The 27,195-nt window shown below is 41.2% G+C and overlaps 2 protein-coding genes across 3 annotated transcripts; both read right to left on the bottom strand.

Moving 5' to 3' along the window:
• Positions 1-726: 726 nt before the first annotated feature.
• Positions 727-18,987, bottom strand: stk11 (serine/threonine kinase 11). Its single transcript, XM_089009051.1, has 11 exons — positions 18,779-18,987; positions 17,235-18,111; positions 14,327-14,410; positions 13,342-13,431; positions 13,030-13,162; positions 11,837-11,973; positions 10,261-10,388; positions 9,024-9,081; positions 8,164-8,363; positions 5,421-5,679; positions 727-4,449 (listed from the first exon to the last, which is right to left on the bottom strand). Exons 2-10 carry the CDS (start codon positions 17,516-17,518, stop codon positions 5,471-5,473), a joined length of 1,323 nt encoding a protein of 440 aa, XP_088865177.1. The 5' UTR covers positions 17,519-18,111; positions 18,779-18,987; the 3' UTR covers positions 727-4,449; positions 5,421-5,470.
• Positions 18,988-19,691: 704 nt separating this feature from the next.
• On the bottom strand, positions 19,692-26,822 carry sugp1 (SURP and G patch domain containing 1). Of its 2 annotated transcripts, none has more exons than XM_089008840.1 (14): positions 26,695-26,822; positions 25,988-26,156; positions 25,762-25,865; positions 25,347-25,583; positions 25,070-25,193; positions 24,891-24,991; positions 23,588-23,699; positions 23,165-23,487; positions 22,213-22,319; positions 21,862-22,039; positions 21,665-21,771; positions 20,369-20,514; positions 20,060-20,189; positions 19,692-19,953 (listed from the first exon to the last, which is right to left on the bottom strand). In XM_089008840.1, exons 1-14 carry the CDS (start codon positions 26,711-26,713, stop codon positions 19,927-19,929), a joined length of 1,884 nt encoding a protein of 627 aa, XP_088864966.1. In that variant the 5' UTR covers positions 26,714-26,822; the 3' UTR covers positions 19,692-19,926. The 2 variants fall into 2 exon arrangements, with proteins under 2 accessions (XP_088864966.1, XP_088864965.1); XM_089008839.1 differs by having other exon boundaries at positions 23,588-23,711.
• Between the last annotated feature and the right edge of the window lie 373 nt (positions 26,823-27,195).

Here is a 27,195-nt window from a genome sequence, read left to right on the forward strand (position 1 = left end):
TCATGTTTCAATAGTGTGACAGGAGGGAGTGGTGGGGGTGAACTTGGGTGCGTGAGACAAAAAAATCCAACCAAAAAAATCCAATCGTTAACACATAATTTGGCTTAATGCACATTTTGATGGGAGTTAACTCATTCACTGCCAGATGTGCCAAAGTGTGTCCACTCCAGTGCCAGGGTTTTTGTCATTGTCACTCAAATTACAGGAGATACAGAATAGTTTTAGGAATACATAAACATTCAGTTTAGCGTAAGAAACCTTAGACTCTCTTCTTTCATCAGAACAAGAGTTAATTCCTAAGTTACATGGGTGTGGAGTTATCTGAGCTTGAACTGGGGGTGGCTGTACAAAATACAATACAATGCAGTTATTTATATAGCACTTTGACAAGCTGAAGCTGTAATAAAGTGTTAAAATGGAAAAGGGGGAAATACTGCTCCCTTGTGGAAGGGAGAAACATTGCCAGAGGTCTGACCAGCGCTTTTTCAGCACCAAGGCAAAAAAACAAATTCGGGAATGGCGCTTGAAGTCATGCATTTCAATTCCCGAATAAATTCTGGGATGGCAGTGAATGAGTTCAGAGTGTGCGAAGGAGAGCATTTCATTGAGGACTTCATTACATGAGTGTGAAAAAACAAACAAACTTGGGTATTAATTCAATAGTGTGCGATAATCCTGAATTGTTTGATGCTGTTTGCGCAATCAATTGGAAAAAAAATCAACAAGAACCTTTGGGATATTTTTATATAAATAATTAAAAAACATTCATTGGAAAAACAAAACTAAAAGGGAAAAAAAGCAGAACTACCCGAACAAGACATCAGTCAGTCTGTTTCTCGTCCAACTTTGTACAGCATGCAGGTTGCGCGTTGGTGAAAAGAACATCATGTCACAGATTGATGGAAAAACCCTTTGGAGCATCCAACTTAAAGTCCGCATACCATGACGCTAGTAGTAATTTAGCATACTTGAACGGTGTCGTGTACAGTGATACCTTGGCTTACGAACTTAATTGGTTCCCAGACATTGTGTGCAAGGTGAAAAGTGTGTATCCCAAAAATTAATTTCCCTTAGAAAACCATTACAATTAGAATAATATGTTCCCAGGATCCCATAAAACATAATTTTCTACTTTCTAATTTTCGAAGCCTTAAAACTACACAAAATATACCTTATTTTATGTATAATAAATGTGCGATGGTATTATAATTAAAGAAATAAACTGCACTGTATAATAAATTCGTTTTATTTGCCTTTGTGTTGGTCGTTAATGGCTTGATGAAATGGAGTGGCCGGTTTCATCAGCATTAAACACTTGATGAGGAACGTAGCCTTCTTCTTTCACCATCTTAAGGTATGGAATGATCCCTTGTAGGTGCTTTCTCTGTGATAATTTTATCTAGTTCCTCATCAATTGTGTTGTTTAGCTGGGTTGATAGCTTTTTGCATCAGGTGTACAGATGGCTTGTGCGGGATGTTTGTGGAGCCTGATTGATGGGATATTTTAACCTTGCAGTCTCCACTCTGCCTTTGAACTATCAAAGTCGAAACTCTCACTCTCATCTGCCTGTCTCTCACCCCCCCCCTCAATGCTGCGTTCTTGACCAATCACATGGCTTTAACCAAAGACTGGGGGCGGGGAATAGAGGTGGGGAAAACAGTCGGCTGCCATTTTGTTGTTCGAAGAACGGGCTCGTTCACGAACGACACATCACTCATTGAGGCAGCTCCGTGTACGAAAAAAGTTCATATGCCAGGGTAAAGTTTGTATGCAAAGGTAAAATTTAATAAATGTAACGTTCGTAAACCGAAAAGTTCGTAAGCCAAGGGGTTCGTAAACTGAGGTATCACTGTACCGCGTTTGCTTTGTTCACTTTAAGTCTTTCCCCACACACGTCACAATGTGTCTTTTGACGGTTATAAGGTTCTGTAAAAACAAAAAAGGTAGTCAAAAGCCACTTATACAGATTTTGCAAACACATAAACAAAAAGACACGGCACCTTTAGAGGAGCTTGGGAACCGAAGACTCGTTTTAATGCCGCCCGTGTCAACGCCATCCTGGCAATCATGGCTGCGCTTCCAACCTGCCCCACTCGGTGGAGAAACGTCCCTTTTTTTAAATGTGACTCCCATTCAAGAGGATCTGCTACACAGCGGCAAAGATGAAAGGTGAATGACAGGTTGTGTCAAAGTGCAACATTTGGGCCCCTCACCGAAGGGAAAACAGCGAGTGGATGTCGGGAGATTGAGGGAATGACAAGGTGCAAAGGGGTAGTTGACCACCGTTGCAGATTGTTTTTTTTTTTTTTTTTTTGCTTGAATCTTTCAGGTGTCTTTTTGTCCTTTTGGGGCTTGGCTCATTTCCAGGAAGTGTGCAATGTTCAGTGGGAATTTAAAATTTAAAACTAGGACTTAAAGGACAACCGACGCCTCTGGACAAGTTGTGTCCATAATTTGTAAAATCACTTCAAATGACTTCTACTGAGCGTATTTTACAAAGATTCCACCGCATATAGCTATATTTTACATTTTAAGACTCACGCTGAATATTCAGGAAGTCTTGTTTTCAAGTTGGCGACGATTCCTGACGTGACGTCACGTGAGGAACGCCCCTGACCGAGAAAGCGACACACAATGCATTTTGGGTACTTTGTTTGGTCTGAAAACATCGTGTTGATCTGTGATGGAGAAATTAGAAGGAAAAAAGATAAATAATGCGATAGTGAATCGTTGCACCAAGACTACTATTTGATACTAGCTCACACAGCAGACAAATCGGGAGCTTGGGCGCCATCTTGTGTATTTTCTGGGAGCTACATTGGAGTCCAGACGCCTCAAAATGATACGTAAGGACTTCTTTAATGGATTGCAAACATTTATGCTTTCCTCTTCAGAACTATTTGAATCATATTTATAACTGGATGAGTAACAAGAAAGCATCTTCTCCGAATCTGAAGCCATTGTTTTGATTCTCGAGCAAGGCAAGATGTCTTGGTGTGAAGTCACGAACAAGGGGGCGGGACCTTCTAAAACTAAAACTTCCATTTTGAAGAAGTTTTGGGACACCAACTCATTTTTATTGGTGTTTTGCATTTGACTAAAAATATCAGCCTGCGTGTTTTGGGTATTTTAGATGCTATAAAACATTTTTCTGATGTCAGGAAACAAAATAATGGTGTCGGTTGTCCTTTAAGAGGAAAAGACAACTTTGGGAGGTGGTAGGGGGATTCATATCAAGAGACTGCAGAAACATGACAAGTTGCTATGATTTTACTATTTTTTTTAAACTCATTCACGGCCATTCCCGAATTTATTCTGGAATTGAAAATATGACGTAGAGCGCCATTCCTTAGTTTTCCGTTTTTTTTTTTTTTTGTTTAGGCACCGATAAAGTGCTGACCACGGCGTCTGGCAATATTTTTTTTCCTGTCCACAGGGGGCAGCATTTCCCTTTTTTCCATATTAGCGCTTTGTTCCAGCTTCAAGCTGTTGTTAAATTGCTATAGAAACAAATATGTATGCATTGCAGTTTGGACAGCCGCCCCCATTTCAAGTTGATATAACTCCAGACCCATATAACTTGGGAATTAACTCTTTTTTATACTTATACTCTATATTCTGTGGGTCCTGGATTTTGAGCGACAATGACAAAAACCTGGCACTGGAGTGGACAAATTTTTTGCACATGTCTGGCAGTGAATGAATTAAGAGGACAGACATGTTCATGTGACTCAAATGGACACGCATGACCTCGCTCCTAAATTCAAATCGTCATTACAAATGACAAAATACCGCCTTCAAAGTTTTTCGCCTGCTCAGTTTGTAGTCAAGGATTTTCTCAGAGGGGACGTTTGGATGTCTCCACACAAGAACGCACGCTGGGGAGAAAACAATTTGTTGCCTGTCTGGTTTCAATTCATGATTACGACATAGCCAGAAAGCTAAAACGAACGCGTCACATAAACGTTCGGGTTCGAGCTCGCGTCTTTGCTTGAATGTCATCAGTCAGTCAAGAAATGTCATTTGTCATTTTCTGCAAGTGCTCAAGATGACACCCCCTACCCCCTTTTATTTTTTATTCAAGACCAAATTAGAGCTACAAGCATGATTCTGATCTGTCACAGCTCTAGCGAAGAGGAGGAAAATCTGGTTTCGACCTGTATTTTGGATGGATGAGTACTTATGACCTTCATATTGATGCTTGATTGTGATATAAATGAACCTTCAAAATTTCCAGTTTGAAGATTTTTTTTAAAGTGCAATCTTAAATTCCCCTGGAAATTTATCCAAGCTTTCTGGAAAACTCCACATTCACAACCTTCAGAGCCCACGTTTCCACAAAGGGTGGGTCCACGGATGTACAAAGGGGCTTTTGTCAAACTTCAGCAGGTTTTCCCCTCACAAGCGTGTCCACTGCAGACAAGACGAGGACGTGGGGACAGCTCCACCTATGAAAGAGGAAAGAAAAAGGAAGATGATGCACACTTACCGAAGAAAAGAAAAAGTACACTTAAAGGACAACCGACCCCCCCGGACAAGTTGTGTCCATAATTTGCAAAATCACTTCAAATGACTTCTACTGAGCGTATTTAACAAAGATTCCACGGCATATAGCTATATTTGCCGTTTTAAGACTCGCGCTGAATATTCAGGAAGTCTTGTTTTTGAGTTGGTGACGATTCCTGACGTGATGTCACGTCAGGAACGCCCCTGACCGAGAAAGCGACACACAATGCATTCTGGGTACTTTGGTCTGAAAACATCGTGTTGATGGCGAAATTAGAAGGAAAACACATAAATAACGCGATGGTGAATCGTTGTGTGTTGCACCAAGACTACTATTTGATACGAGCTGACACAAATTCCCAGCAGACAAATCAGCCCATTTCCAACGGCGCTTGGGCGCCATCTTGAGCATTTTCTGAGACGTTACATTGGAGTCTTGACGGCTCCAATTGATATGGAAGGATTTCTTTAATCGATTTACCACCGTACCACCGTTTACTTCGGGAGTGAGTCATTACCTCCGAAGATTAACACACCCCACCACTGGTTATTATTTACTAGCCAAGTCAGAGCGCGTGGTAGCGTTTATGCTAGCATCTACGTAAAAGTGCAACTTCCTAAAAATAAAATAATGGCCTCTTTTATGTTTTATTTTGTCTTCATGGTGACTGTGAAGACTTGTCGGAGACCTGGGTAGGCTGGATGTGGGCCACAAGCCAAACGACAGTGACTAGTTGGTTTTATGTTGTTACGCGATGAGTCACTCTGGCAATCTGAATATCAATACATGCCTCTCTCGACACTTCCTCTGTGCCTCATCACTCTCCCTCCTGCATGAAAATGTGTTGCTCTCTACTCCTGCTATAGCGTAAAAGGTGGTTCTTTCAACTTTCCTTATCAATGACCCACTTACCAAATGACCGCTGCCGCCGGAGACCGAAGAGGAGAAAGGGGGTGGGGGGGTCATTGCTGCTTGCAAGTTGAAAGCTTGCGGATTTTGCTCGCCGTGGACATCCCTTTGCGCGACGGGTTGGACGAGGATGAAGACCGTCGTTCGGTTTTGGCCTTGCTGTTCAGGGACGCCACCTCTGTGCCGTTCACGCAAACGGGCTTGGGGATAGGTGGGCTGTAGCTCGCGTGTCCCGGATCGTGATAGTCTTCGGCCACTTGTCCTAGAAGTTGGCGGATTTAGGGATAAATCACTAAAAATAAACAAACAAATACGGACGCTCCCCTACTTACGAACATTCAAGTTACGAACAACGGTAAATACGGACATTTTTGTAGTAACATATGAAGTATTCGCTCCAGTTGTACATGTACATATCTTTATCGAGCATATATTTTATTAAATGCTTATTTTTCAGCACAAACCAATACAGGTTACTTGTACAAGCCTTCAACATACTTAATCAGACACTGCTCTGAGCTGACTGGTTTCCATTGATGAGCCAGAAATGTCTAATGCTAATAATTACTCTAACGACTACAGTATTTTTGGTGATTGTGTATCGTCTTGAAAATTGAACAAATCAGAATCAAGGAATTAGGACAGACAAGTGATTTACACGGGCGGGACTGACACAAAGGGTTCATATGACACGCTCGGAATGCGTCAACAACTCACGAGAAACGTGATATGTACTTAAAGAGCATTTGCACACGTGAGTGAATCCAGGAAAACCATTCGTACCCCCTCAAGACCAAAACCATCTCCACTGTACTATTTATAGGACACTTGATTCACACTCTGCAGCTCCAATTGGACCTAAGTGGGGCACCACTTCTAGATGCCCGGCCCGCACAGACATTCATCATTTCAGGTTGTTGCCTAGCAACTGATATAGGTTGTGAATTCTTTACAAAGTAAAAAAAAAAAAAAAACTGGGTCATGATCAGTTACGTCATTGATAAAGAACAGTCAGTATGTGCCACTTGAGGGAAGGTCGTCACCAATCAATTGGACACCCTTTTATTTGGAGCTTTTGTCTTTTGTCCCCCTATTGTGGCATTTACTGTCCTCTGTTTGAACCCACGGTGGACTGCGATGATTTTGCCAGTGACATTTGTCTAAGGAGCGCATCGATGGTCGATAGTTGTGTCTTTTGGGCACCTCGCAAGTTTTGAAATAGAGTGATACCTCGGCTTACGAACGCTTTAGTGAACAAACTTTTCGCCTTACGAACGTTAAATTCGCGAGAATATAATCCTGGCATATGAACTATTTTTTGGGAAACACACGTCCATGAGTTATGTGTCGTTCTTGGAGCTCCTAACAAAGATCTGGAAATGCCAGCCGACTTTTTTTGTCCTCTATTCCCCGCCCCCAGTCTTCGGTTAAAGCCGCACGTGACTGGTCAAGATCCGTGGTAGAGGAGGGAGGGGACACACGCAGCAGTGAGGAGGGGAAGGGGTTACAGAAAAACAGAGCTGCACATGAACAGGAAAGGCAGATGACAGAGCTTAAAAAACAAAAATAAACAAGTGAAGAAAAACAAATGTGAAAAGGTGAGAACATGAATAGAAAACAGTGAAATTTAGACTCGTTTCAACTTCATTGATAGTTCAAAGGCAGAGTGTAGACTGCAAAGTTAAAATATACCATCAATCAGTCTCCACAAATAACCCGCACAAGCCATCTGTACAATTTGAAGAAAAAAGACAAGCAAGGGAACCAGCTATTAATGAAGTTTCTAGTGTGTCTGCCTGCATCTGTTGCTGTTGCAATATTACAACTTCTAAGATGTACAACCCAGAGTTCCTTGAGACACTTTATGCAAAAAGCTATCCATTCCATCAAGCCATCAACGGCCATCACAAAGGTAAATAAAACGACAGTCATCACACATTCACCTTTCTCCGCCGTCTTTCACATTCCCACTTAATCATTCAACTATACATTCAATATTGGTGTGTAGTTATAAATGTGTGCTGTGAAGATGTTACTACTGAGGAAGGACTGGAGAAGTGAAGATGAACGTTTCTCTTGGAACCCAGCTAATCTTCATTTGGATGCCAGAGTAACCCAGCTGAAACTTTGTTTATACTAACAGAATTTCCTGCTCACGAGAAACTGTCTACCAAGCCCGGTCACTGTAATAAAAGGAAAGGGGATAGAATGATTGTTTAGAATAGGTGAGAATGCTGTACCCTGTCTTGTCTATTCTCCTTGCAAATAAAAAAATCAACAAAGAGACGTCTTCCCTCCTTTTTGTGTGAGTTTCAATTATTTGTTAATTTCAACTGTGACAATTATACAGTACAGTTTATTTCTTTAATTACAATACCATAGCCCATTTATTCTACATAAAATAAGGTATATTGTGAGTAGTTTTGAGGCTTATTGAGTTGAAAATTATGTTTTATGGGGACCTGGGAACGGATCATTCTCATTTTAATTGTTTCCTATGGGAAATTAATGTTTGGAATACACACTTTTCACTTACACACACTTTCTGGGAACCAATTAGGTTCGTAAGCCAAGGTATCATTGTACTAGCGGCTGCATGTTACGATTGCTTTGTTCCTCGTGTGCATTACACTGCCCTCTGGTAACCAAGGCGCGCACCCGCACACAAAATGTATGCTTTCTATTTGATGACATTATTATTGGATGTTTGGTTGCAAAAGCCCCACCCCCTCAAGAACAAACAAACCTGGCACTGTGAAATCCTGAGTGTAGATGATATCATCCTCTCCATCGTAAAGCTCGTCGTCGTCGTCGTCATCTTCGTTGTAGCCATGGAGATCCTCCAAGTATGGCACCACCGTCATACTGCGCCAAGGGTCCCTGCTCTCCGCACTGGCGGGGATGGGTACGGGGAGCTCCGTCGGTGGGTGTTTTTTACGCACCCAGCTAGCAAGCATACATCGAAGCCGTATTATAAAGGTGGCGTGTCATTGACCTAGCGGCCATTTTGTAACCATTGAGTGAATGCCTTCATTTGCAAGTGCAGACGTTTCCCATCTTACGAACATTCGAGTTTCGAACAACGGTACATACGAACATTTTTGCGGGTACTGTATGTGGAAAAATGTTTGGACAGAGGCTGTAAATTAGATTTTGTATTGAGCGCTTTTTTCTGGCCGAGCTCGCTTGCGATTGGCTACATTGGAGGTTCCAAGGGATGGATGTTCGACGGGCACCAAGGGTGACCAATCAGTGCTGAAGTGATGCAAACGAGTTCAGGCCCCATTCCGCCGAGCATGCTTACGATTGGCTGCATAGAGTATGTGGGCGAGGTGGACGTGATGCATCACAAAAAGTAATGGCACGTATTTCGGTAATTACGTGCCAGTAGCTTCAGGAATTTATTTGATGACTGTTAGAGTGTCTGTGTTTTATAGTACCCTGTTCATTATTTGACTTCAACAAGCATTCCATACAAAATATAGCACCGAAGCAACTTACGAACAAATTCAACTTATGAACGACCGTTCGGAACGTATCTAGTTCGTAAATTGGGCGCCGTCTGTCGTGGCTTTCATGGAAAATGACTAATGAGAAACCGCTTACTTGTGTTGTCTTATGTTTTGTATGGAAAACCTCTTTGCTGGGTCATACTCGAGCATTCCTGAAAAAAAAGGGCGACATTTGAAACACAACCTCTGAAAAATGCTAGTCACCAAGTTACTGCGTGAACGTACAGCTTGCTGTTGATAAATTCGGCTCAAAATGGTCACCGAGTGGAGGCAGTGAAGAGATGTGAAGTGAACAGCGAAACAATTCATCTAGGATTTTTGTCACGGCAAAGTAATCCGTTGTGACCGACAAAATACATTTTGGGCCCTTGTGTGGGCCGAATGTGGGAAAAGCAAAATGTCAGCATGATGAGACAGCAGCAATGTGTTGCAGACACAAATCTAATAATACAACAATCTCCCAGTAGCGCAGATCATACCGTGGGGCCGATTGGAGACAATTTTACAGGCCGGCTATCTCCGATATGACGCATCATCAGACAAAGACGTCACGGAGCCAGAAGACTCGTGACGCCGTGACAGTTGCAGTCGTCACTTTCTATTCAGTGTGGAGCGAGAAATTCAACAGCCATTGATCAAACAAGATGAACCCCCCTCTTTCCTCCCACATTGATGGATTCATGAATGGGGGAACATGGCCATAAAAGGAGAAAAATGGGCGACAGTGCGCACATTTAAACGAATGATTCAGCTTCAGGTCTCGATCTAGCCAGCATTTTTTTATTCCCCAGTATTTAACAGGTAGTTTACCTTGACATACGGTAAAATCGAGTTTTACCACGACTAACTATTGACCTTTTTTTGTTTTAACAAGGGTCGCTTACTACTCTGCTGTTGGCTCCAGAGCAATCGAAACGACTTCAGCAGTTGCAGGGATTTCTACTACACGTGTGTTATTTGGGTTGAGGGAGACCCAATGACTTCAAATGTCACAGCACCACCAGGTGGACGTGCTGACAAAGGACACTAGTGCAGCATCACTGCAGTGTGCAAGTAGTGCAATTCAATTTCAAATCACTCCGATCTCCCAATTTCTACAAACTTAGTCTTCTTTACCCCATCAAATGGACCACAAACGCTGATCTTGTTATATTTTTTATATATCGACTGGATATAGTGTTGTCACTATTGAATATTAGCAGTGAATATACAGCGGAATTAGCCACACGTAGCTTGACAGGCCTGGAGTTTGACAACTATGCTGTAAAGGCATTGGGTGAATCATTCACTTGAAATTCCACCAAGATTCATTCCGTATAGTTAAGGCTCACCTCGCAGCAGGTCTGAAAGGAGAGGTCCGCAATCTTCAGGAATAGTAAATTCTCCTTTTCCAATGTTCTCAAATAGCTTATAGATGTTGTCCCCCTCAAAGGGATAAAGACTTGTCGTAATGTTGTATCTGAATGGCGGAAGGGGGGGGGGGGATTACTGCGAGAGTTGTCAATATCATTTTACAACATGTTAAGGCGTATATAAAGCCTCATTTCAAGCTCATATAACTCCAGACTCATATAATTTAGGAATTAACTTTTTTTTCTTATGGAAGAAGAGAGTCTAAGCTTTCCTACGCCGCATTGAATGTTTATGAAGTTCTAAAACGCAATATTTTGTGGGTTCTGCAATTTGAGTGAAAATGACAAAAACCCTGACACTGGAGTGGACACATTTTTGCACATCGTCTGGCAGTGAATGAGCAAAGATCAATTATTGTACTTATCCAGTGTTTAACTCATTTACTTCCATTACCGACTATATTCGGGAATTGAAAATATGACGTAGGGCACCATTCCCAAATTTGTTCGGGTTTTGCTTTTTGATGCTTGGGTGCCGATAAAGCGCTTTTCCACAAGGGGGAAGCCTTTCTCCTTTTTTCCATGTTAGCGCTTTATTCCAACTTCAGCTGTTGTTAAAGTGTGATAGAAACCAATATGTATGTATTGCATTGTATTTTGGACAACCACCCTCATTTCACGATCATATAACTCCAGACCCATGTAATTTAGGAATTAACTATTTTTTTCTCATGAAAGAAGAGTCTAAGGTTTCTTACGCTGAATTGAATGTTTATGCGGTCCTAAAACTCAATATTCTGTGGGTTCTGCAAATTGCGTAAAAATTCAAGCAATTATTGGACTTATCCAGTAATTAACTCATTCACTGCCAGAAGTGCAAAAATATATCCACTCCAGTGCCAGGGTTGTCATTTTCAGTCGAATTCCTGGACCCACAGAATATTGAGTTTTAGGACTACATAAACATTCAATGCAGCTTCAGAAACCTTAGACCTTTCATTAAAAAAAAAAGTTAATTCCTAAATTATGTGTCTGGAGTTATATGAGCTTGAAATGAGGATGGCTGTCCAAAATACAATGCAATGCATACATATTGGTGTGTATCGCGCTTTAACAACAGCTGAAGCTAAAACAAATAGCTAACATGGGAAAAAAGGGAAATGCTGCCCCTTGTGGAAGGGAAAACCCATTGCCAGAGGCCATTGCCAGCGCTTTATCAGCACCCAAACAAGAAAAAAACAAAACCCGAAAAAATGTGGGAATGGTGCCCTTTGTCATATTTTCAATTCCCGAATAAATTCGGGAATGGCAGTGAATGAGTTAAAAAAATGTGAACATCCTCTTCACATGACCATCAATGACTTTGAGTGAATGTCGCTTTAAACAGCAGTTCCCAGCCTGCGAAGCGATGTGTCAGTCAGCGAAGGAACAGCGGCTGGTTGTTCGCGAGCAAATTGTGCGTTGATTGCTGAGCGCCTCGTGTATCAGTCGCGGCCAAAGCAGATTTGGGATATAACATAAATATAAGTGGGCTAACTGCGCCGTGAAGACTCACAGTGTTACTCCCGCCGACCAAATGTCCACTTTAAACCCTGAAAAGGTGTCCAGGCCGTTGGCGATCTCTGGTGGCTGAAAGGCCGGAGAACCCTGACTGGTGCGACACGTGTCGTCCTCTGCAAATGGATGCAGGGCCTGGAAGGAGCACAGTTAACATCAACATGCAGTCCGGAAGCATCCAACAATAGTTCATCGATGAAAAGGTTTCTTCAGCCGTCATCTGTACTTCTTTGAAGGTGTCGGACGTTTCGCTTCTTATCCAAGATGCTTCTTCAGCGAACTAAAGTCTTGCTGATAGTTTCGGCCCTATATATATATATATCGGTACTGTCCAGACGTGGCTGCGCCGGACTCTGCTCTGATCGGTCCCTGCTCTCAGGTTGGGGGGAGCAGAGGACTACTCCCTGCAGCTCCACTGATTACCTCTATTGTCTTGCCTGAGTATGAGGTCCACGACTGGCCTGATTGCCCCATTTGCTCTGGTATCACCTCATCAGCATAACTAAGCCTATGTTGCCTAAGCAGTCTATTGTATGAACGATCCAAATTGATTTTGCTGTTTTATGAAAATAGCTTCTTTAACTCCCCTTTCAAACCATCTATTTTTCTTTCGCTAAGGTAACCTCATTGTAGTCAAATGAGTGGTTGCTAGCTTTTAGGTGCAAATGTACTGCCGAGGCCCACTAGTATTATCCATGCGATGTTGATTTTTTTTTTTTGAGAATTTGTTTCGTTTCCCCAATGTATTGCTCTTTACAATTTTCATTCTTACAATGTTTTGAATAAACAACATTTACTTAGTTTTTTCATTTGGCAGCCTATCTTTTGGATGCACTGATTTTTGCCTTTAAGTGTTTATCGGTTTGAAATAAGTAGGAATTTTGTGTTGCCAAAGGACTGTGTAGTTTTTCAGAGACTCCTGCAATGTACCTTACATCCTCACTGCTACACCTCTCCTTTTCGTAGCTCTTTTTGTGTCTTCAGAATGTTTGGTTTCATTCCATATTCTTGTGAGTGCTCTCCTGATATGTTTTGACTCCTTTTCTCTACCTTTGACACTTGTTGGTATTAGTTTCACCCTATGCTGGAGGGTTCTGATAACTCTTATTGTTCTTCTATTCTATCTATCTGTTCTTCTATTGTTCATAAAAAAACATTTTTTTGAAGAGTTCAAAGAGTGTGTAAACTTACCTCAGCTACCCCCAGGTCAGAAATTTTAAGCGCCCCATCTGTGGTCAATAGCAGATTGCCCGGTTTAATGTCCTTGTGAACAATTCCCTGACTGTGCAAATATTCAAGGCCATCCAAGAGTTGGCAAAAGTACCTGGACAGAACATAAAAAGTGTGTGAGAAAGTTTCCCAATTGGACGTCGGAAAAAAATGTGGTTCAAGATCTAAATTTAGACCCGGAGCCTTTGCGCAAAGTGGATGAGTCTAAAAATAGAACAAATATGGAAATAGAAGTGGGGGTGAGAAGAGTGAAGGGAAACAACAAAGACATACCCGTGAGCTTGAAATATAGGAAACCTTTTTTCCGGGACGCTGTCCAGCATTTCTTGCATCCCGCACACACAATATTCCATCACCATATACGTAAGTCAGAAGTCAAGGGCAGTCAAAACGTATCAAGAAATACACTCAAAGGTCACAAAATAATTTGGCTTCATGCACATTTTATAATAATATATTTCATTTATAAGCACCTTTCAAAATTGTCAAGGTCATTTTAGTCACAGGACAAGTTTTTCTGTGGGTGAGCTGCGGGAGCCACACGCGCCAGCGTTCACTCAACCCGGAAGTAACTTAAATAGATAGAAAGCTAGCTAGCTAATAGATAGCTAGCTAGATAGCCAGCTCGCGAGATTCATTAATCAAACCCAAGGATTTGGTGCATGTTCAGATCTTCTTAAAATAGATTTTTTTAAATGATGGGAGTTAACTCATTCACTGCCAGACGTGCAAAAAAATGTGTCCACTCCAGTGCCAGGGTTTTTGTCATTGTCACTCAAATTGCGGGACCCATAGCATATTGAGTTTTAGGACTACATAAACATTCAATACTGCGTTAGAAACCTTAAACTCTCTTTCATCAGAAAAAAATGAGTTAATTACTGAGTCATATGTGTCTGGAGTTATACGAGCTTGAAATGAGGGTGCCTGTCCAAAATACAATGCAATACATACGTATTGGTTTGTATCGTGCTTTACAAAAAGGGACAAAAGGGAAATGATGCACCGTCGTGGAAGGGAGAAACATTGCCAGAGGTCTGACCAGCGCTTCCTGCGCTTTTGTTCATGCTTCACCCAAGCATGAAAAACAAAACCCAAACTAATTCCGGAATGGCGCACTCCGTCATATTTTCAATTTCCGAATCAATTCGGAAATGGCAGTGAATGAGTTAATGCTAACATACTGTCAGAGTTACAGAATCCAAAAATATGTATCGTGAATGTAGCGTTGCATGGCGTACAAGCCACTTGAGGATATATTTTCTGCTTCTCCTCATTGTAGAGAACATCCACCAACTGAATCACATTCTTGTGTTGGAGTTTTCTTAGCAGCTGAATTTCCCTGTGAGGCAAAAAAAAACCAATACAGGATTTATCAGAGGGGTTTTTGATCCATGAACCCTTGAAAACCTTGAAAACCGAAGCAAAAATCCCAGGGGAAAGTAACATTCGTCACTGAGCAGTAATGGTTTACAATCGAATGAAGGCAAGCTTTGCTGTAAACGGTGAAAAACTATAAATAATTTATACCCCTTTAAAATGGGTTCGTAAGAACACACAGACGCTACAAGATGTCGATGGGCCAATTGAATAGCACAAGGAGTGTAAATCACAAACATGTATCTGGTGCACACATGGGCAAACTACGGCCCGCGGGCCACATGCGGCCTGTTAGGCTTTTTAATCCGGCCCGCCGAATTTGTCCAAATTATCGTAAAAACAATGTCTGAAACTCATGACAAAAAGTTAGCAGACACCAGGGCAGACAACAAAAGTTGCCTGCCCCATATTCCAGGTATCCGCGAAATAGTATGTACATGCCATATCTTGCATATTCCTTGAGACAATTTTCTTAACTGATAAGGACAATTTTTCACGTTTGAAAGAAATTGGGTTGTGGTGTTCTTACTGTGCGATGAGGTTTGCACACACTACAACAACTGACGCCTCCGAACAAGTTGTGTCCATAATTTGTAAAATCACTTCAAATGACTTCTACTGAGCATATTTTACAAAGATTCCACGGCATATAGCTATATTTTAAGTTTTAAGACTCGCGCTGAATATTCAGGAGGTCTTGTTTTTGAGTTGGTGACGATGCCTGACGTGACGTCACGTCTAGAACGCCCCTGATGGAGAAAGCGACACACAATGCATTTGGAGTACTTTGTTGGTCTAAAAACTTCGTGTTGATGGCGAAATTAGAAGAAAAACACATAAATAACGCGATGGTGAATCGTTGTGTGTTGCACCAAAACTACTATTTGATAGTAGTTGACACAAATTTCTAGTAGACAAATCAGCCCATTTCCAACGGAGCTTGGGCGCCATCTTGTGCATTTTCTGGGCACCAGAGGCCTCAAAACGAGACGGAAGGACTTCTTTAATCGATTGCAAATATTTATGCTTTCCTCTTCAGAACTATTTGAATCATATTCATAACTGGATGAGGAACAAGAAAGCATCTTCTCCGAATGTGAAGCCATTGTTTTGATTCTCGAGCAAGGCAATACGTCCTGGTGTGATGTCACGAACAAGGGGCCGGGGCCTTCTGAAACTGAAACTTTCTCAGATTGTTTTGAGGTAGTTTTGAGAGACTTTCAGTCCTTTTTATTGGTGTTTTTCATTTGACTAAAAATATCAGCCTGCGTGTTTTGGGTATTTTAGATGCCATAAAATGTTTTTATGATGTCAGTTAGGAAACAAAAAAATGGTGTCGGTTGTCCTTTAAACATACATTCCATACAAAATGTAGCACTGAAGCACCTTACGAACAAATTCACCTTACAAACGACCGCTCAGAACGTATCTCGTTCGCAATTTGGGGAGCGTCTGTATTCTCCAAAAAGGCATGTCACCCCTTGACTGTTGCCACGGAAATGACATTGCAAATTAAACAGCACCGAGACCAACGGTGGACACGATACCATCCTCAACAAACATACACATGCCACGACAGGCTCAAGGATCCCACTTATGGCTTCCTCCAACGCCAACGGGACGAAGCGCTCGCGCTCTATAAACACGTTTAGCGCCAAGATTCTCTTGCCTTTTGTGAACTCGTGCGACTGCTTCCTCATGCTTTCTCTATAATTACCGCAGGCTGCCGCAGTAATATTTAATGATGTACGGTGTGATTAAACATTCTGGCATTCGGAAAGAAAATATGAACATTCAGAAATGCTGAATCAGAGGGCAAACTGAAAGGAAGTGGACAGAATGAGGGAGGACAAGTGAGCCTAAATTTGATCAATAATGTACTTTGCAAATACTATATGTTCAAACTAATCAACTTTCCTCCTGGCTTAGTGACTTAAAGGACAACCGACACCATTTTATTGTTTCCTAACTGACATCATAAAAACATTTTATAGCATCTAAAATACCCAAAACATGCAGGCTGATATTTTTAGTCAAATGCAAAACACCAATAAAAATGAGTTAAAGTGTCCCAAAACTACTTCAAAATGACCTCGGGATGGCAAGCTTCAGAAGGTCCCGCCCACTTGTTCGTGACGTCACGCGAAGATGTCTTGCCTTACCAAAGAATCAAAAGGAGAGCATAAACGTTTGCAATCATTTAAAGAAGTCCTCCCGTATCAATTCGAGCCGCCAGGACTCCAATGTAGCGTCCCAGAAAATGCACAAGATGGCGCCCACGCTCCGTTGGAAATGGGCTGATTTGTCTGCTGGGAATTTATGTCAACTAGTATCAAATAGTAGTCTTGGTGCAACACATGATTCACCATCGCGTTATGTGTTTTTCCTTCTAATTTCGCCATCAACACGAAGTTTTCAGACCAAACAAAGTACCCAAAATGCATTGAGTTTCGCTTTCTTGGTCAGGGGCGTTCCAGACGTGACGTCACGTCAGGCATCGTCATTAACTCTAAAACAAAACTGCCTGAATATTCAGTGCGAGTCTTAAACGTAAAATATAGCTATATGCCATGGAATCTTTCTAAAATACGCTTAGTAGAAGTCATTTGAAGTGATTTTACAAATTATGGACACAACCTGTGCGGAGGCGTCGGTTGTCTTTTAATATGCAACGAGTGGGATTTTTTTATTGTCAATTTATTGTATCAGCCCTACAAAGCATTTTTTTTGCATTTAATTATTTAAACACGACGTCTACAAAAAAAAAAAAATGAAAGAAAACTCACTTTTTCACATTGGCTTCTCCATTAGGAATCCTCCTTAGCTTCTTCTTTTTCAGTATCTTGACAGCCCTGCGGCAGAGGGTTTCAGAGTCCAGCATCTCTTTCACTTTGCCATACGATCCCTCCCCCAGCAGATCCCCCATCAAGTACTTTCCTATCAACTTTGCTCTCTTTCTCCGTGGCTGATAAATCACCTCGGTAGAGTCGATGCGGTGAATGAACGTGTCCATCTCCATCAGTTCATTTTCATTCAGGTAGTTAAGGTGATGGATCTCCCCGGTACTCATGACTGATCCACAGACTGAGTGTCGTGTGCAAACTACAGTACTTGGGAACAAATCTTCCAGGTGGCGGATTGTAATCCACCGTTAACCTCTTGGCCCGAAAATGATAGGTAATAAAGATAAATACTGAATATGGGAGGGAGAGGAAAGAGAACTCGGGCTGCGTTAGGGATCAGGCCAGATTTGTAAACATGATTGTTATTTTTAATTGAAAGCTGCACACTGACATGAAAATGTATTAGGTCCACCGTCTTAGTGTTTCATTGTGTGCCTTTTATATGAGACAAATGCACTTCAAAAAGATGTGTGACTTATTTTCTATTTTGTACCCTCAGGTCTATATGATTTAATGTGATTCAGCCTTATGTAGGGACAACCAGCCCTGGTTTAAGGCCATGTGGCACATTTTTGTCAAGGATCCATGTTGCCTGTTATCGTCTGCCTCGGGCCATGTAAACGTGGACTGCATCCAAACACACTTCCACTGCTAAGTTCATACAGCAGTGTCAGCTGCACATCTGTAGAAAGACCAACCCCACTGAAAGTGTGTTGCTCCTGGCTTCATGTGTCCTCCATTCCACCTAAATTATGGCTGCCTAGAAAACAAGGGTCATTTCAACATTAGTGAAACTGCACAGGTCTGAACAAAGTTATTCCATTTGAGAGCCAATCAAAACATTAGCCGGGCCATTATGAAAGACTCGGGGGTCGTTTTACGCATAGTAATGGTAGCGTTCATAATTATATACTGCGGTGACAGCGTTTAATGCAAAATTAAAACGATGCAGCAATGATAATGTATTATGCTCAACTAATTGCTAGCCATAATGCTAACATAGCCCATCTGCTTGAATGTGCCAGCTCGCTACATTGCACTTACAGAGTATACATTAGAACAAATCATGTAGCTTGGTCCACGGACTTTACAACTAAATAATTCCTATGAAGTGCAAAATAAACGAATCCGACTTTGGATGCGCGAAACGTCGTCACACAAGCTAGCGGTGAGATGCGGCTCTAGCTAGGCATCATTGACACTCCAAATGTGAAACCAAGCGCTTCCCATTTACCGGTGATGTTGGACTGAGTCAATTCTAACTGTCCGCGTCTGTATCCTAATACTAAACGAGAACATGCCCCGACGTCCACAACATCGTGGAGATAAATCCCGCTAACACAAGCTAACATGGGTTGCGTCCAAGTCCCTATGTAAACTGCTAGCTAGCTAGTTCTTTGCCAACTCCTCCGGTATGGAAAACTCACCTAAAATCCGCATGTGCCTTTGCTCAGTCGTAGGCTTTATTCGTTTGTAATATATCGCTCCTCAGACAAATCAAAGCGTAATTCCAGCCAAGTTGCATATCATTTCATATTTTTCGAACTCTTCGTATTACTCTGCCCGTCAGGTTGTCGCCATCTTGTTTACCACCCCCCCCTAAACTCAAGTCAACTCGCACCTTCAGACAGAGCGTCACTGCGTCAAATCAAAGTTTGCAAACATGCGAAGTCCAAGCACGGCAAGCAAACCCACAGACAAAACAATAGTTTTACATATAAACAAAAACCACCCCCAGAAAACAAAAGGAAGTGCGCCTCTTCCATGTTGGCACGTTGTCATTTGCAAACTACGAGCCGGTTTCATTCATCGCTTAAAAACGGGATTCACACTCTTAGGGCCACCGTTTACGAATATCCCCCTTCTGAAACTAACAAGAAAAGCATGTGTTATGTGTACATTGTTGTTAAGTCGCTACTTACTGATCCTTTCGCCAATTCTTGAGTGACTTTTACTTGGCTGGGGTCTCAGAGCTATAATTATCTCGAGTAAGCCCCTTGGGGAATAGCAAAGTGAAGGTCTAATTTCACTTATCTGTCACCCTTTTCACAACTCGGTTCCTCCAAACAGCAATCCCTCATTTCAGAGCCAAGGAAATTCCCATTGCTCCGAATAATTAATATGCATGCTGTTAGGTTAAAATATTACAGGCTAATGTTAGCATTAACAATGCGTAAACACCCCCAAACAGTGTATAAAACATAGATCCCAGACAACTCCATAATGCAGTAATATACCGATATTTGTATTAATACTGGAATGTTAAAATAAAACAGACAGGAATAAGAGAGGGTGTTGAAAATGTAGCAATGCTGAAGACAAAAACAATGTGGCACAAAGTGTACAGGACATGTTTAATTATTTCAGGTGAAACACAGAACAGTAATTGATTGTGAGACAGATGCAGTCGGAATATTCAAACTTGAACGAAACCCGACATTTCGGGGGAATCTAGTTTGTTATTCTGTTCACACACACAAGCACTATCAAATATTTCCATTGTGCAATAGAATCACATTTTACAAGCGAGTTCAGTTTTCATTTTTCTTCCATTTCCGTAAGCAGCTGTTTTCTGTCAGTAATATGGTCTCCGTGGATTATTCTGTGAAAACAAAATATTTGATTAAAATCAATGACCACCTGAAGTAGTTTTCACATATTTGTGCTATTCTATGCAAAATAGAAAAGAGCAGGAGGCATTAGGTTACCAATGGATTAGGCCTAAAGCGATAGGCAAGCATCATCCTCTTTCTGAAAGCATCGAACTCATCATCGCTTTTTGACAACTCAGCGGGACGGTCAACGCCAAACCCTGCTCCATTCATCGCTGTCGTTCCCCTGTAACCAGACACACACACACACACAAAATGTCTATACATAATTGTGATCAAACAGCCAAAATGGATCCTAGTGGGATATAATGAAATGCGTTGTGACATAATCCATCTTTTTTTTGTATTCCGTGATGTAAATAAATCCTAAAACAAAAAGAAACAAGTAAAAAGATGAATACGCACTTGTTGACAGGAGCCTTGATGCCCTGACCTTCAGTGCCAAGGCCTTCACCTTCCTTCCAGCCCATTTTCATCAGCATACGGAAACCCAGGTTCTCGACTGTCAACTTAAACTCTTTGTATTCAGAGTAATCAGGATCTCGCCCCTCCTGCAAAAGAAATTAAAGCATTGCATTCTTAATAGAATTGTAAAAAAAATAATCCTTACGAAGCTTCAAGCTAGCGATCTATCCCCCAAACTTATTTTTTTGCAAGCAAAAAAAAAATAATTGATTAATCGTTCCACCCGAAGTAGATCAACTATTCCACTGCTACGAATATTAGAATAGCTTTTATAAAATATGATGCGTGCCATCGGAAACGAAAATAATAGAAATAAAAATTCTGGTAATAACAAGAGTAGAAATCGATACTGATCCCTTTCCTTCAATTTTTTTTGATCGAGGTGACAAAACTACGGACGCTCCCCAACTTACAAACAAGATACGTTCCGAATGGTAGTTTGTAAACTGAATTTATTCTTAAGTTGCTGAATTTGTTCTTAAGTTGCTTCAGAGATATGTAGTGACAAACTCTTTCGTACTCACAGTACCCAAAAAAAAAAAGGCAGAAGAGGGCGACAAAGCTCCGTGGAAATTGTCTCCTGGGACGTTTTGTAAGCGAACATCAAATACACTGTAGTAGTCTTGGCGCAACACATAACGATTCACCATTGCGTTATGTGTTTTCCTTCTAATTTCGCTATCAACACGGAGGTGATGCAAGGTATGTCCTTTCTCGGTTAGGGGGCGTTCCTTCAGTGACGTAGGGTGAGGACTCGTCACCAACTCAAAAACAGCCTTGAGTGCTTTAAGTTTCCATAAACTTATCCAGCTATATATATATATATATACAGTAAAGTCTCGTTATATCGATATCGGATATATCGATAGTCCCGGTTATATCGATACTATTTCTATGCACGCACGGAGAAAATTACATGCAAACAGGGTCGGATATATCGATAGTCCCGGTTATATCGATATTTTTTCGGACTCCCTTGAATATCGATATAACGAGACTTTACTATATATATATATATATATATATATATATATATATATATATATATATATATATATATATATATATATATATATATATATATATATATATATATATACACACACACACACACACACACAACTGGAGGCAATACTACATATGTTACTCCGAAAATATTTGTATGTACCGTTGTTCGTAACTCGAATGTTTGTAAGTAGGGGAAATTATGAAGCAATGATTCCAACAACAGCTGACCTTGAGTGCTTTAAAAGTTTCCATAAACTTGTCCAGCTCTTCAGGAGGCAAAAAGTCTCCAATGAAGTGTTTCCCTTTGCCCATATCCGTCAGAGATTCCGCCCACTCTGAGGAAATTGACACAAGAACAGAACGATGGAATTTACGCTATGATGTGAATTAAAAGCCGGTTGCTGAAACGCTCTTGCCGGTTTCACCTCGTGTCTTCTCCATCTCCATTTTCCGAAGACGATGCTCCCAAGTTCCGGCCTCCTGGTCCACCTCTTCGTCACTGTCGTACTCGTGTTGGTGATCTTTTATGGCCTTGTCCCACATCAGCTGCATCTCGGCCATTGCGCGCTTGTGTTTCATGATCATGTCGTACATCTCTTGCATCTGGAAATGTGATTGTGGTTGGCATTCAATGAACAGCTCACATCCAATGGATAGTCGATCGATTCATGCTTGATTGACGCCGGAGTGACATTGTTTTTTTTTTTTCTCTTCTGGACTGAAACTAACCTACTATTTGTTTTTATTTCACATATTGCATCCATACAATAATATACCTCTTGTTGCTCTTTTAGTTGCCTCTTCTGGTCTTCAGACAATTCTGTGACACCGACAAGACCGGCTGGCTTCCCTTTCTTATAACCGAGACCTTGAAGATCTTGAGCTAAAGGAGAAGGGGATGTTACTGCAATATTTAATACAAGGAGTCATCTCATTCTGCTGTTATACAAAACAATGACATAAAAGAGTGCGGAAAATCCGATTGGACCCTCTGCACCCTGCCCACCACCTTTTCCAGCTACTCATTTAAACAGCTTCTTCCCCCGTCGCCATTAACTCTGGAAACAATAAGACAAATCTAACTGGATCGTGGCTCTTTGCAATTTTTCACAACCCTGTGGAACAGCATCCCGTTATAATCATTGTAACTCACACTCTGTACTCACTTGAACCACTGTATGCCTGATACTTGGCATTGCCTCACAGTCGTTCTTGAGATGTACCCCTTTACATTAAGGAATTCGATTAGATTAGCCTTTATTAGTGTTTTATTTGTCTTGTTTTTTTTGATTGAGAATCGACAGAAGTTAGCATATTTAAAAGTTTCATGCTTAGAAGGCCCACAATGGAAGCACAGAAAATCTGGGGTCAATCTGAGGTGAACAGACACAGCCTGTTAAACTGTCATCTTCATGGAGATCTGGCTTTGGACTAATTTACGATTGAGTAAACTCCTTCACAGATAGAGGTCATTTAGCCAGGTTACAAATCTATCAGTTCATGGAAAGGACAACCTATTAAAATGTCCATATTGTGTTGTTTTATAGTTGTTGGTGCTTGGGAGGTCCAGGGGCGTGGTATTCAAATCAAGTAGACTATGTTACTATGATACTAGTAAAGCGTGTTCTTCTGGAGACAAATTCCTTGTGTGTTCTACATACTTGGCCAATAAAGATGATTCTGATTAAAACATTCCTACTATGTACTGAGCGTTCACGTGTGAAGTACCAGAGAGAGATGGCACGTTGGGGTCTGGAACACCGGTTTCCTGCGAGACAACGATGGGTGGAATGGGAAGCTCCACTTTGTCCTCTTCGGACCCCCATCGACTTTTCCTCTTGCGTTTTACAGGCGGCGTCTCTTCCTCTTGGGGGTGCGGTTGAGATGGCGGAGAGAACGCAATGTGTTGTCGGGGAGGAGCATCTGGTCTCTGCGGCGCCATCGTGGACTCTGCTGCCGGAGGCGAAGAAGTCTGGGAAGCTGCGGCACGATACTCTCGGAGCTTCTCTTTGTAGTAACGGTTGGCCGGGTTTTTGAGGTCAAATAAAAAACTGAAGGGATAGATAAGATCAAAAGGCGTGTGTGTGTGTGTGTGAGGTTCAAGTGAAATATTAGTAAGCTAATGTCGATATGGATTTGAAAGAACCTAACCTGAAGGTAGGGTTATTGCGGTTACGCTCGATGGCGATGTTTTCCACCTCTGGGCCACCCTCAGCCACAAACCTGGCCAGCTTCTCGGCCACTTGCTGGGTTTCCGCGTCCACTGGGGGGGAGACTTTAAGCAGTCTATCAGTACTGGGGCTCAAATGACACTCTACTACTGTATCATACTCAACTGGCAAACATCACCAGTCTCGAGCTAATGAAGGGATAAAAAAAAAAAAATGGAAAAAAAAGAGGGAGGAGGAGCAACGAGGACAGCGCTGGTGATTGCTGAATTCGGTTGGTGGCACACTTGATGAAACAATGTCAACACACAGTTTACAGACGCTCCTCACCTTACAAACGAGATACATTCCGAGCGGTCGTTCGTAAGGTGAATTTGTTTGTAAGTTGCTTCAGTGCTATATTTTGTATGGAATGTATGTTGAAGTCAAACACTGAACGGGGATATATAAAACACAGACATTTGAACAGTGGTAAAATAAATTCACACCGACTGTAGTAAGACAACATATATCCTTGGGTCTTCAGTAAGCCATTACTGAAGCTGCTGGCATGTAATTGCTGAGTGACGTAAGGTGAATTTGTTTGTAAGTTGCTTCAGTGCTATATTTTGTATGGAATGTATTTTGAAGTCAAACACTGAAGGTGAAGTATAAAACACAGATGCTCTAGAAGTCGGAAAAATAAATTCACACTGTTGATTGCTGGCATGTGATTACTGAATGACGGCAGCCATTATTTTTTGTTATGCATCACATCCTCCTGGAGCGTCAACTAGGAAGAAGGATTTCCTCCCCGCCGACATACTCTACGCAGCCAATTGGAAGCGAGCTCGGCGGATCTGGGCCTGAACTCGTTGGCAACACTTCAGCATAGCCGGGCGCTGATTGGTCAGCCTTGCAGTCCGTCATGTAAACATCCAGCCCTTGAAACCTCTAATGTATCTGTGTGTGTGTGTGAAGCACAGTACAAAGGCCAATCGCAAGCGAGCTCGGCCAGAATAAGGCGTGCAATACAAAATCTAACTTACAGCATCTCTGTTCGCACATTTTTCGACATACTTTACCCATAAAAATGTTTGAATGTACCGTTATTCGTAACTGGAATGTTCGTAAGTTGGGGAGCGTCTGTATGTCGATATAACACTTAGGTGCGATTTATATCTGTATTTCCTGCGTCATTGTATTCATGACATCTGTGCATTCAGTTTTTCTATAAGTAAACTTTTAATTGAGGACACGGTTGTTTTGCGCAATGTGAGAAACATTGCCGTGAGACATCACCTTACCATTAACTGACGTTTTGGCAGGCGTTGGAGCATTCTTTCTTAATTCAGCAACTCTTTTTTTGTAGTACAGATACTCCATACAGTTTCTATCAAACAAAAATCTAAAATAAAATAAAATACATGTTAAAGAGTGATTCAACTAATGAGTTCAATAATGCAAATGTCTCTTTTAGACTTACGAGAAAACAGGATCGTCCTTATAGTCTTCTTTGGCCCTCCTCTCCAGTTCAGGTCCCCCCTCCGCCACAAAAGAGGCCAACTTGTTGATAATCAGTCTGGTATCCGGGTCCTCTGGGGGAGAAACTTTAAGCAGGCTATCAGTACATTTACTCTTTGGTCACCTGTGACAAAATTCAAGTTTTAATTCTGCCCAAGGAGCATGTTGGGATTGACCCGGAATGCCCAAGCAGTTTTGATGTCCAGATTTGAAATGGAAACACATAGGTCTTGATTTACCTTTCATATTCAAGAATTCTGACACATCAATCTCTTCCTCCTCATCATCGTCGTCATCTGGGGAGCAAAACACACTTGGCCTCTGGCTGAGAACTGGAGTCTTTTTGGACTGCGAGTAGCTACGAAACTGGCTGAGCATACTGCCAACGCCAGGGCGCTTGCCAGCCAAGATGTTTTTTCTTTGGAATGCGTTTCCACCTGGGGAAGATGACTGACTTTTGTTGTCAATGGGGGAACCTAGTGAAAACAATTTTAAAAAGTAAATTATTACAATGAAAAGCCACAGGAACAGATTTTTGGCTGGACACGAGGGCTGCAGCTATCAGATAGTTTTGAAATAGATTAGATAGTTTTTCCCTAACCTAAATATGTCAAAATACAGACGATTTCGGAATGTATAACAGCTTGTACTAACCAGACACATTGTTAGGTTTCTGCTTCTGCATCATCATAAACTGTTGTAAGAAGCTTCCATCATTTACAAACTTGTTGGAGGATGGTCCTTGCATTGTAGGAGAACTATTCGAATCACAAGAGGTGAAATAATGAATTTATGTTACAGTCAATATAATGAAATTGTCATGTACCACTTGAAAATTGATTTGAAAAACATTACACTGGTGATCAAAGTATGCATTTACCTTTCAGGTAGACATTCGTTTGGGGTTTGTGCATTAATTTTGGCTTGCTCGGCCAATTTGGCCTCAATTTCCTTCTTTTTCTCAGCTATCAGTTGCTCTTGTCGTATAATATTCAAGTTCATCTTCTGTTTCTGTGGCTGTACATTCTTATTTTTCCATCCTCCTCTCCCTAAAAGAAGGGGAGAAAACAAGATTACTAATCGTTTGCAGACATTCCAACAGACTTAGTTTTTGTAAGGGAACGCAATGTATTACTGAAGATTAATAACATTAAACAGACAGTGGAGTGGATGGACAGGTACAGTATAACTCCTCATTTTCTGAGATGTATTGGAGAGTAACAAATTTAAGTGTGTCAGAAGATTTCCAGAACTGGTGCTACGAAATATCGATATTTTAAACCCAAACTGAGTAATCTTTCGAGCTGTATATTCTAGTCCGTTTACAATTTCGAGTAAGACACAAATTGAGTTATTTGGGAAACCCCAAGTATCGACTTCCTTGCGGATTTGAAATCGGTCATCTTAATCTCGGGGGTCAACTGGTAAAATCCGAACTAGCTCGTTCCTACTCGTCGCATGCTATTTACGATGATAAATACTGTGGTCGTTTCTGGCTATATGACGCTAACTGACGCCAAATGCTAACACGAACCACAGTACTACAATTCAAACATGGAACATTTCACTGAAATACAATGAATATACCTGTATCACTAGACTCCATTTCTGTATCAGAAATACAATAGAAGTTTAAAAACGACGTGAACACACAATACGCAAATCTTAGATCGATGCTACGAACACTACTCCACTTGCTAATGTGGGCGTGTAAACACGAATACTACTTCCGGTAAGTGTTTTTTTTTGCCTTCGTAATAAATGTATTGTTACACGGTGCTTCAAACTTTTTTTTACCATCGTATATTTTCTTCATGTGGTTATATTCTTTAACTAAATAAGAACCACTACTAAAGTCACTGATTAAAAATCCAAAATAACCAATAATAAATAACAAGAAAAGAATTAGCGCATGGCATAATTATATTCCTTAAAATATATAAGATAAAAAGCATTTGCATTCGTCATAATTCAAAGGGCTTCTGAGAAAGATATAGTATAATTATTATCCAGGTTTTGTTAAAAAGTTAAATATAGGTTTCAATAGTTTACATTCATGTAGAAAATATATACACATAGAATAACATA

The sequence above is a fragment of the Hippocampus bargibanti genome, linkage group LG11, assembly GCF_051943395.1.
Source record: "Hippocampus bargibanti isolate YZ-2025 linkage group LG11, ASM5194339v1, whole genome shotgun sequence".
In the NCBI taxonomy this organism is placed as follows: domain Eukaryota; kingdom Metazoa; phylum Chordata; class Actinopteri; order Syngnathiformes; family Syngnathidae; genus Hippocampus; species Hippocampus bargibanti.